Source organism: Amaranthus tricolor, chromosome 8, assembly GCF_026212465.1.
Source record: "Amaranthus tricolor cultivar Red isolate AtriRed21 chromosome 8, ASM2621246v1, whole genome shotgun sequence".
Classification (NCBI taxonomy): domain Eukaryota; kingdom Viridiplantae; phylum Streptophyta; class Magnoliopsida; order Caryophyllales; family Amaranthaceae; genus Amaranthus; species Amaranthus tricolor.
The window spans coordinates 22,725,137-22,738,130 of NC_080054.1; the positions used below are offsets into that span (position 1 = coordinate 22,725,137).

General features: G+C 30.2%; 1 protein-coding gene across 1 annotated transcript; it reads left to right on the plus strand.

Annotated features, from left to right (window-relative positions):
* Positions 1-8,167: 8,167 nt before the first annotated feature.
* On the plus strand, positions 8,168-10,753 carry LOC130821029 (anthocyanidin 3-O-glucosyltransferase 2-like). The gene is made up of 2 exons (XM_057686630.1): positions 8,168-9,364; positions 10,117-10,753. The coding sequence occupies exons 1-2, from the start codon at positions 8,311-8,313 to the stop codon at positions 10,557-10,559; spliced, it is 1,497 nt and encodes a 498-aa protein (XP_057542613.1). The 5' UTR covers positions 8,168-8,310; the 3' UTR covers positions 10,560-10,753.
* The last annotated feature ends 2,241 nt before the right edge of the window (positions 10,754-12,994 follow it).

Here is a 12,994-nt window from a genome sequence, read left to right on the forward strand (position 1 = left end):
GCGTTTCTACTCTTGGTAAGTGTAGGTTCTTATCTTTATAATTTGCCTTAAACATTTGAAAGCGTTGATGAATTAAACATTTGAAAACATAAAAATGGTTTAGGACAAATTATAAAGATAACAACCAACACTTAATAAGGCTAGAAACGTCAAAATGGTAAATTAAACGAAAATTGACAAGAATTTAACGGAAAATACTACGGCAGTTAAATAAGGCATAAATTGAATGCTATCACATGGAAAAATCTTATAAAAATATTACCACCGAAAGTTCAATGCTCATACGTGGAATATTTTTTTTTTTTTTTGGTGATGCCGTTGGATATTGTACCAATATTTACTCTCTTATGTTTCTACTACTATTTAGTTGGCAGATATTTTTATCATACATTCTCATTCACATATTCATTTCTATATACTTGCTTTTTGTCTTAAACCCACTACATGTTTTTCAATTTTTAATATCCCGATAATTTTGTTTGAGTCTCTTTCAACTCGTTATATATGAGATCGAATCAAGTAATTTGTCTATTGAGGTTGAAAAATAAAATAAAATTCAACTTTAGTGTTTTCTAAAACTTAATTTTTAAAATGGTGTTTATATAGTTAAATAGTTTTACTAACCTACATGCTTTTGGTTTGGTAATTCCAAACCTGCAAGAGGATAATGTTGTTTTGTCAAACAAATATGTGCGTTAAACAAATTCAAAAAAATTCCACAAGTCTTATAGAAAGAGTCAAACGTCCAAAAAATACTTCTACATAGAACCAAAAATCTCAATCAAGTTCAAAAGTCAAAATGAATAAAGATGTTTGTCGAAACCACTATCCTTGGTTTGCAAATCGGTTGAGGCTGCCATAGGACTTGTTTGACTTTACCATGACTAAAGTCAAAAAAACCTGTCAAACCAACTAAAAACCCACATTTACCATTACCAAATTCAACAAACATTCTCTAAAAAAAAAAAACAATTTAACAAATATGCAATGTGCAAGGCTATCTCTAATTGAAGATAGCATTATCCTTGTGATCTTTTGTTTTAAAAAAATGCAAACATTGATAAAAAAAAATTTTAAAAAAGGTAGCAATTTGATGTGAATAATAAGCTTTGATAAAGTGCACTAGCAATTTGATGTGAATAATACTATCTTCTTCGTTTACTGTCAATCACAATAAAATACTAGTGCATTAACAATGGATAATAAAGTGTAGTCCGTTTTCTGGCAATTGATGAATTGCTTAACAAAGTCAATTGATAAATTGACTAACAAAATAAAGATCAACATAGCATAGTTATATTCTTATTGACAGATTGAGTAACAAATTAAACATCAAATAGCATATTTTAATATTCTTATTGAAATAGCATAATAACATCAACCGTTTACCTTAGAGTTGATTGACAAATTTGTGATTATACAAATCACTCAATAACATTCTTATTCATAGAGATCAAAAAATATAAGACAATAAATACAAGATAAATAACAACATGACTGCAATTTATTAAGTTAATTGTTAGGATATGATTTAGCTTAGATTAACTCCTTACTTGAAAGAACACTATTTTGTTGTAGAGAACACCAAAGTTAGAATATTTTTTTTTATTTTCCAACATCCCTTAGGCAAATCATTCAATCGAATCCATATGGTTAATCTACTTTTATAATTAATTATTTTAAAGTTATACGTGATCACATTGATATACTAAATGTACACGAGTCAGCCCAATAGAGATGATGTCTTGATTGTTTTATTTAAGATGTGTTACACTTATAGATGAGTATGAGGTTTCTATTCAATTATTAATAAAACCCATTATCTTATCATCAATGTGTGTAAAAATAAAATTTATAAAAATAAATCATAAATAAGGCTAACACAAATTTTTTTAATGGATCAACTAACATTGAAAATCATACATGAAGTAAGTTTTATTTTAAAAAAATTAACATTAATAATTTAATAATTTACTCGTAAGCAAGAAAAAAAAATTTCATCTTTATATTATTTTCTAATAATTCAACATTTATCTTTAGTTCGCTATAAATAAACTAATTTTTGTCTTAACTTGCTAGCAATATATTTTATTATTACCTATTACGGCTATTAGTAGTATTAAGAATATGGTATATTACGGGCAAATATATAATAAAGGTTAGATTATTAAAAAAAATTTTAATATGAAATTATTAACGGTAAATAAGTAAAAAATTAAATTATTAATATTAAATTCCTATGTTTATTTTCAAACAAATGTGGTACAAATCGAGCCAAGGAATCAAAAGATAATCCTCCATGTTCCAAAGCTTTCTACTTTTGTTTTTCATTTCTCTTACTTTAGACCTCATCAAAACTTCCCATACTTCCAAAGCAAAGAAACACCACTGACAATGAAGGTTGTTCATCTAACCACAACATAATGGAAGATTGATGATGATCATCATCATCATCATTTTCTTGGGATCCATTTTTATCAAGAGCTAAAATAGAACCCACTGGATAAACAATGAAATCATTCTTAACAGAAGCTTCAATGGCAAATGGGTTTAGTTCATTAAAAGGTATTTATAAGAATACCCTTAGTTTCTCTGAATCTCCTAGCGATCTCGACGGTAAAAGTCCGCCATTCGCTATCCTTATCGAGCATCAAACGCGGTAATACCTTAGCAGGTACCAAATCCCTAAATCCAGGAAGGTTTAACCTAGCATTACAATCATCAAACAAACACAACAAATCATCCTCCTTATCATCAACAATCGACTGATAATGAAGCATAAGATTCAAAAGATTAGCCCCTGCAGTGAAGTAAATGTACGAAGGAACACCAATTTTGTTCGCAATATCAATCATTGTGACACATAACATGTCCAAGACGAAAGCCGCCACGGGTTGGATTCTTCTAGGTGTTACCGATTTAGAACCGCCATTTCAACAAGCGGCTTTTGGAGCTCGACGACAGTCCGGTTGAAGTTTTCCGAGGATGGATCCGGTGGGTTTTGGAGACGAGGAAGGCAGTAATAAATATTGTAATTTTGTCTTTATGAGGATGAACACAAACCTATAGTGTACGCTTATAAGTGTTGTCATTATCCCTACATTTAATAAGCGTCTCAAAATGAAATGAACTAATCACATTTAATTAAGTGTCGCGAATAAAGTGTAAATATACGCCATAATTTTTGTAGTGTGTAAAAGATAATATTGTTAACCATTAAACTAGGTCATAATACTTGTGTTAAGTACAATGTTTAATTATTTTAAACATTTATACTTGCAATAATTATATTATAGTGTGCACAATCGGACATACACAAGATTTAAGTGGACTTTAATTCATTAAGCATTCTATAATTTTCCTAATAAATACTTTAAATTTTTTGTGAGTTCTTTTTCTACAATTATAAATTTAATAAGTATGTGAATTTTTCTTATATTTTTGATTTGGTTCCTTTTTTATTGTGCTTTGCTTATGTGTTTATTTGACTAATTTTATTTGTGTTAATTTCATATTTATTGGTACGTAAATTCAGTATTATAGATACCCTTCTATTTTTTAAGAGTCTCATTTGACTTTTTATGGGTTTTAAGGTGAGTATAGTTTTTGATACGTATAATTTTAGTTATATCTCATTGTGATATTTTTATTATAAAGTTCCAAGTAAAAAAACAAAAAAAAAGATATATCATGAGGATTCAAATTTAAGTTTCGCCCTGGGCTCTTTAAATCTTACGAGGAATTTGATTTGATTTGGGTTTAATTATTGTAATTGTGAATCTAAATAGGTTTCGATGTTGGAGATGTTGAAAACGGGAAGGTGAAAGATTATGATTAGCATTGTGATGCGTTGATCAAGTTCGATTAGGTGGTTGATCAAGTGACCCATCCCTGGAGATGGGATGAATATCAACTCTTTTTTGGTTTTTTTTTTTTTTTTTTTTTTTTTTTTTTTTTTTTTCTTTTTGATAAGGATGATAAAATTATGGGTTTGAGAAATAGTTAAATGTTACACATTAATACCTAGTATATTCTTGAGGAACAAGGAAAAATAATGTCAATTAAAGTTGTGGATGTTCCTATTGTTATTGTACGAGTATCAATCTACTATGTAATTGATGGTGTCAAGTTGTTTGGACCATGTGTAGAAAAGAATTCGTCTCTCTGTCCGGTTAAAATTAAAGCAAAGACAAAGAAAAAGTTTATTTTTTAAAAAAAATAAATAATGAGAATAAATGGAGAGAGAGTATAAATTGTGTTGATGAAATTGAAAGATCGTTAAAATGTATGTATAAATTAAGATTAAAAGAAAGTGGCAGACCATTTTTAAAATTAGAATCTACTAAAATTTGATCCAAATAAACCAAGAAAGAACACAACAAAGATCAAAAACAGAGATTGCAAAACAAAGAGAAACAACACAAGATTTGGGAAGTGGAGAAAATCCTAATATCAATGTGATATTAGACTATAAAACTCCACCCGTAACAATTGAATGAATATTATTGCCTCTTAGAGTATTGATTATAAACTATAATCCACTCTTGATAAGAAGAGTTGATCACAATGAGAGAGTAGATCAAATCCCAAAAACCTCTCACTAAAACCCTAAGAATATGTTTGTGGCTCTCCACTCAAATCCCAATTGTTATACATAAATGATCTAACACTCTCTATGTACAAGGATATACAATAGCCTTATATAGGCTTTAGAACCAGGAGAAGAGATATAAGGATGTGCATGAACTGATATGAAATTGTCGTACAAAATAGAACATCCCCGAACTTTCACTCGATAGGTCGAGCTGTAACAAATGCGATTTTAAGCTCCTTGATTACCATCGTAAACTAAGATTATTAAAACTAATTAATAATATTAACGTTTGAAATTTTGTTATTAATTTAAAGATTTTATTTAATATTTAAACTATTAGATTGAATAAAGGCTTATTTTGTTGAATTTATTTTGTGAAGCCATCTAGTGAATATTTATGAAGCTTTTAAAATAAATAAAAAAATAAAATAAAATATAGCTATTATATTATAAAATTAATTTAAGTAGGGACTTCTATTTATACACGTATACATATGGGAGTAAATGAGGAAAGGGCCCAGCCCTAATAATTAGCTGCAACATTTATCGCAAAATAAAACAGTGGCATGCTGCAGCCCGCTCGACCAGTTGAGCGAGACAGGGGTTGGTCGAGTGGCATTGAGTTTGATCGAGCAGATGGCCTTGAAACTATTGGATTGGTCGAGCCTTGTGGCACGGGTTGAGCAGCTTTGAAGATGGGTCCTTAATTGAAAATATAGTGTGGAAAATGAAAAAGAAAAATAAATCTTAAGGTCCTTAATTCCCTTTTACAAGTTGACTTGAGAGTTGACTTGAGAGTGGAGAATTGCCTATTAGAGCATTGCTAATGGTAGTCAAAATAGCTATTAAATTCAATTTTTTTGATTTCTTTACCAGCTCGTACTTCATCCAATGTTGTTAAAATCGCGATTTAAATCGTAGAATTGTATGATTTTACTACACCCTAATGATCTAAATCGTTACCGAAATTAAAATCAATTAGAATCATAAGTGGAATCGTATAGAATCGTAGAATTGCAACTAGAATCGTACGATTTTACAATTCAAATACACCATAACGTTTTAAATCGATATCAAAATCAGAATCAATTAGAATAGCAAATAGAATCATATAGAATTGTAGAATCACAACTAAAATGTAATGATTCTATCGCTTTTATACGATTTTAAAAATACTTCACAAAAATACTAAATTAGGCCTTAACCCATCCAATCAACTATATCCCTATAACTTAATTCCTACTCTTTTTATTTCTTTCTAATGATTAAATTGAAACACTTAACTATTATGACTGTTTTATGATTAACACGTGTGGGAGATATGACTCTTATTTTTTTAGTGAAAATTCTTACTTCTTATCTAAATTACTAGTTGAGACTTGAGACGTCCCTATTAAAGCATTGCTTTGGTGGTCAAAATAGCTACTAAATTCAACTTTTTATAATTTTTACTAACTCCTAATTAAAAAAGTCATCATTACTTCCTCCAATATTGTTAAAATTACGATTTAAATCGCAAAATTATAACTAAAAAGCATAAAATCAAGCCAAGAGATTCGTTAATTATTTTATTTTTTAATATTAAAAATATAAAAATTAAGTGGCATTACTCTACTTAATAAATGTTTTAGATTTCATTGTAAAAGTTTGTTAACAAAACACTAACATAAAGGCATAAAGCCCAGCTAAGGATTCCTTTGTCCATGCAAATCTAAAACTTTTCGCTCCAAAACACTTTTATTAAGACAAATCAAATAAAATCTCACTTAATTTTATTATAATTTATATTATAATACTCTCTCCACACCAATATAATTGTCACATTTTCTTATTTGGCAAAACCATATCAATTGTCACATTTCTATTTTTGTCAATCTTTTTTTTACCTAAATATCCTTAGTTTACACAAGTAATTATGAATATACCCCATATACCTTACTTACCCAACTACCCTTCACTACTTACCCTTCACTAATTACCCTTCACTACTTACTCTTCACTAATTACCCTTCACTACTTACTTTTCACTAATTACTCTTCACTACTTACTATTCACTAATTACCCTTCACTACTTACTCTTCACTAATTACCCTTCACTACTTACTCTTCACTAATTACCCTTCACTACTTACTCTTCACTAATTACCCTTCACTAATTACCCTTCACTACTTACTCTTCACTAATTACCCTTCACTACTTACTCTTCACTAATTACCCTTCACTACTTACTCTTCACTAATTATCCTTCACTAATTACCCTTCACTACTTACCCTTCACTAATTACCCTTCACTACTTACTCTTCACTAATTACCCTTCACTACTTACTCTTCACTAATTACCTTTCACTACTTATCCAACTACCACCTTTTTAATAGACTCTATACCACTCTTAATATCCGTACCCAAGCAAATATGACATTTATATTGGTGTGGAGGGAGTATAATCTAATTATAAAATAAGTACGATCAGAAGGCAGAAAGATATATAAAATTGCAAGTGGCATACTCTATTCATTTAGCTGATAATAACGTATACCAAGTGTGACTGTGAGGTGTTAACTATTTATCACTTTTCCTCCTTCTATAAGAGTTAAGAAATAACCCTTCCCACCTCAGCCGTGACGTCATCAATTTGACCCATATTCCACATGTCCATTTTCATTTCCTTCCTAGTAAAAGCATGATGCAGCCATGATTTAATTTAAATAGAATTAATATAAATGCATTATTAAAAAATTTGTCTAACTTTTTTATATATGTTTCGGTTCTATTCGACTTTAACAAGAATTAAAAAAAGTTAAAATTTTACATAGTGGATCTATTATTTTATTAAATATGAAAATATTAGAGAAAAAATTAGAGATTATAAGCATTAACAAATATATAAATAAAGTGAATTGAAAAAAATATAGCCTCTGCAAACATTAAAAAATATTAAAATAAAATTAGTGAAAAACATATGAAGACCAAAAACATCATAAAAATGTCAAATAAAATTAGTAAAAATTAGAAAATATGTGAGGATCATACATAGTAAAAAAACATTTAAAAACTAAGATTTTATATCAACAAATATAAAATAAATAAAAAAATGCTTTCGGAGAACAAGAAATGAAATTTTCTAAAATGTAAAATGTAAAATGAAGTTAAAACATAATCAAATGGTATCTTGTTTGATTTGTGTTAGTGTAAAGATTATTTTTTATTACAACCGGGGAAGTGAATTGAGGAGGTTCTGAACATATTCAATATGTTTAAACGCACATAGTCTAAAAAATTAGGGGCCTCCATATTAAATTATATAGTATATTTTGCCTATTAATAATACAAAATTGTTAGAAAAATATTATAATTTTTAAAATTATACAAAAACTTTTAGAAATTTTTCAATTTTTATTCATCTCTAAAAGTAAATAGGTCAAAATCAAACCCATCACAATTCTTAGGAAATGACGTTTATAAAACTCAATTTTCAAATACAAAAATTATTAATATAAATAAAAATTCTAGTATGAGACGATATCAGTTATAATATTAGGAAGTGACAAGTGACAATCAGCTTGGATCCTTATATTAATACACCTCCATTGTCCTTTATCATTACATATATAGTTACTTGTCTAAATTGCACATTGATTTTCATCCAAAACCCCATTTCAAAAAAGAACATTTTCTTCATAAACATTCAAGTTTCCTAATCTAGTAACCAACAATGGAAATAAACAAGAACAGAGCACCATCAGAGCTAGTGTTCATCCCAACCCCAGGAATGGGCCACCTTATGTCCGCCGTAAAACTAGCCAAACTCATCCTAAAACGCAACAAAACCATCTCCATACTCTTCATCGTCATCAATGTCCCCCTGAATCTATCAATGGTCAAATCCTACATTCACTCTCAATCACATCACAATCCCTACCCAACTCGTCTTACCTTCCACATTCTTCCTCCTCTTTCAAACCCACCAGATCCCACCACCCCTAATTACTTAAAAAACTTCATCGAACTCCATAACCCACTCGTAAAACATTCGGTAATTGATCGGACTATGGCCGGGTTATCCTCCCCTATCGGTTTCATTCTCGACATGTTATGCACTTCCATGATCGATATAGCAACAGATCTCAACATCCCGTCTTATATCTTCTTCCCTTCTGGAACTGGGTTTCTGAATCTCATGCTCCATTTTCAAAATATGGCGGATCTTGAAAATATTGATATAGCAACTAAATTCAGTGATCCCGATATAGTTTTTAATATGCCTGGATTGGAGAATCAAATTACGGGTAAAGCTGTCCCGCGAATATTTCTCGAAGTAGAAGGTGGGTGCTCGATGATTCTAGAACATGCTAGAAGGTTTAGAAAATGTAAAGGGATTTTGATTAATTCATATGTAGAACTCGAAAGGGTTGGTTTCAAAGCTTTGTTTGATCAAGTTGAAATGGGTCAAATCCCTACAGTTTTTCCCGTGGGACCCATTTTAGATCTCGATGAGAAGATCCGATCAGAGTCCAATGAGGAAGATGAAGTACAGTCTATAGTAGACTGGCTGGATAATCAACCATCATCGTCGGTTGTGTTTCTCTGTTTTGGAAGCATGGGAAGTTTCGATGAAGAACAAGTTAAAGAGATTGCGAAAGGGTTAGATGATTCAGGTCACCGTTTCCTTTGGTCGTTACGGAAACCGCCGTCAAGTGAAGGGAAATACGGCGCACCAAGCTTGCACGAGACCTTTGTGGAGGCCTTGCCTCAGGGTTTTATAGATGGTACCATAAATTTGTTAACCGGCTTGCATACCACAAGATACACTAACATAAAAACTTGGACAAGATCCTTGCAAGTTAAGACGAAGTGTGGGCCAGCCCATTTCACGCGCGTGTAATAATATTTTTATTTTCTGGGAATTTATCAATTTTGACCGTAAAGGTATCAATTTTGAAAATTAATACCTTTAACGACAAAATAGAAAATTTTCCAGAAAATAAAAAAAAATGCTCAGGTTGTTACACGTGCGAATTGGGCAGGCCTAAATTAACAGTCTTATTATAAGGTCTCGTTCAAGACCAGCTGATGCAGTAACAAAGAGTTGGCTGCATATAAAGAAAAATAGAATAAAAAGCCTTTTTAGAAAAAAATTTCCTAAATTAAGGTTCGGAAATAATTTCCAAAATAAGCATCTTTATGTCTGAGTCTAAGGTCGAGGCTTGTTCGTTGTTACTAACAGCAAACAAAAAACTGGTCAAAGAAGTTAAATTTTTTGGTTTGCTATTAGTAACAACGAATAAATACTTGACTTCAGCTTTAGCATGAAGACGCTTATTTAGATATTAAATTTTCAGAAGCTTATTTTGGGAATTATATTTCTACAAACTTATTGTTTTCAAATCTTGGCATATAAATTCGATGAATTTCCATCTTAAAATCAGTGGATATTAGGAAAGGTAGCCCATCAAGTATATATTAGTCAATCCCTTTCAAATTTTATGATGTGGATTTCATGCGGGTTATTTTTCAACAGGTACCGCTGACAGAGGAAAAATCATTGGGTGGGCCCCACAAGCATTGATATTAGCCCACTCGGCGATTGGTGGGTTTGTGTCACATTGTGGATGGAACTCGACATTAGAGAGTTTGTGGTTTGGGGTTCCAATGGCGACATGGCCAGTTTATGCAGAGCAACAATTGAATGCTTTTCAGTTGGTAAAGGAATTGGGGATTTCTGTGGAGATAAGGATGGATTATAGATATGTATGGAACACTAAAAAGGGTAATTTTGTTGTGAAGGCTAAAGAGATTAAGAATGGAATAAAGAAAGTTATGAATTTGGATGAAGAGATGAAAAGTAAAGCAAGGGAAATGAAGAATAAGGGAAGGGAAGCTTTGGAAATTGGTGGATCTTCTTATGATTGGCTTGGTCGTTTTATTGAAGATGTGTTGAGTAAAGATCCCGAGAGGTGCTAAACTGCTAATATCAGATGTCTGATTCCAATCGTAGATTTTGGGTCTAAGCATCAAGCACACCTCTAATAGGCAATAGCAATGCCGGTTGTTGTTCAATATCAATATTTTAGGGAAATTTGATAATGCATCACAATAAATATCGATATTATAGTTTGACTAATTATAACATTTTTTAATTATAGTTTTTTTATTTCTTTTATGTACTCTTTTTTTTTTATAAATTTTTATTTATCTTAAAAATTCTCAAATAAAATAATTAAAAAAGACATAGTCATATAAATTTTTGTTTACCTAAAATTTTCAAATAAAATAATTAAGAAAAATATAGTCAAAGAGACGGACTAGTAATTAACACAAAGAAAAATATTGGTACAATTTGAATTAATTGAGTGGATGTTAAAGTAAAAAGATGATTAGAAGTACAATTTTGTGGATTGAGAATTTTAAATGAAATAATCAAATTAATAAACCAAGAATAAGGACAGTGATTAACGCAAAGAAAATTATTATATTGCTGGTTTAAGAATTAAGATAATTAAACTTAAGTCTTTCTAGTTTAAAATAACTGAACTAAAAATATTTAAAAAAATTAAGATAAATGCTCGTTCGAGTGCATTCCCTCTAAGCATGTTCGTCATATAAAAGTTCCATGTATTTGATATTTTCTGACGCGTTACCTATGAAACTCTTATATATATCTATTAATCTTAATTTTATGTTATGACTATTGTGTTTTTTTGGGCATTATTTCAAAAGCATTAATTCTTTTTGGAACAAACTAATTATTGTCTATTCAATGTCGTAAAAGGTTGCCCGATTGGTTTTTCATCTTCTTATATAATAAAACTTAAACTCATACTCGAATACTAAAAGCATAAAAAAAAATTTGAAAGAATGAAACAATTCAAAAAAAAAAAACTATTATTAAAAAATTAATAAGTTAAATTAAACTGTGATTGGACATTTAAACTAATCGATTTTTTTGAAATTGGCGCATTGTGCACGTTCTTGTTGTGGTTGTTGAAATCTTTCTAATTTTGTTGGTGATTCTTGAACTCTAATTACATTAAGGGTTGGTGATTCCTCTTCTCTTCTTCCTCTTCTTCTTCAATTTTCAAGAGCCTTTTCCACTTTATTTGCATAATCATCCAAATTTTAATTGTAATTAGGGATGTTTAAAATTGGATACCGGATCAACCCGGATCTGAAAATCTGGGTACCCACTTTTTCGGAAATCTAAAATTATGATCCGATTTCGACCCGATTTAAATCGGGTTGGAAACCGGATATCCGGTTTTATTTATTTTCTAAAAACATTTTCTTTCCTTATTTCTTTTAATATTTTTTTATATATAATTCAAATACTAAATCTTTATAAATACTTAACTTAATTAGTCAAAAAAAGTTAAAATACTAAATCTCTGTATATAATCACATAAATCCTAAAGGGCCCACCTGTTTTTTAATCCTTTTTTTTCTCCTCTTCTTCATCCTATTTATTTATTTATTTGCTCTTCTTTTTTTTCTTCATCGCCGCCTTTAAAACAAAATAAAATCCAGAATAAATAAATAAGTAAATTAATAAATAAATATATTTTAAAGAAAAAAGTGTTAAAAATGGCGTCGGAAAAAATGAGTACTAGAACGCCGGGAACGAGGACAAGAGTAGGGAAGTACGAATTAGGGAAAAAATTGGGTGAAGGAAATTTTGCTGAAGTTAGGAATTGTGGGATTATTATTACTGATTTCTTAGGATCTTTATTTACCTTTTTTAGTCCAATATTTTTAGGTAATTACTGATTTCCCAAGCTAAGTATTTCCTGAATTAATTCTTAGCTTTTGTATAAATATTAGGGCTGTAATTATAATTAAATCAATACAAAAACACTGTATTCATTATTCCAATTTCAACTTTCTTAATCTTTTATGGTATCAGAGTCAAAGGTGTTTTCCGGGACCAACAACGCCATTGGTTATCATCATCTACCCTAAAACCTTACCTGTAACAATGGCAGAAACAAACTCAAACCAAATCATAACTATGGAACAAATGGAACACATGTTCAGATTGTTTCAACAGATGCAAAAACCAAACACAACCCTCGAAACTATTTCACCAGACTTAAAAATGGCCGAAAAATTAAACTATCAAAATTACACAACTTGGTGTAAAATGATGCAGATAGCCTTAGAATGCAGAGGTCGTCTCAGCCACATCATTGACGACCCCCCTAGCATTACTGATCCAAATTACAAAACATGGAATCAAAAGGACTCGATAGTCCTATCATGGATTATCTCAAATATAGACACTGAACTCGTAAACCAGTTTCTAGATTACACAATTGCAAAAGACTTATGGAGGGGAATTGAAGTCTTATTAAGCAGTGGAAGAGACGAACTCCAGATCTTTGATCTGAGTTCACAGGCAAATA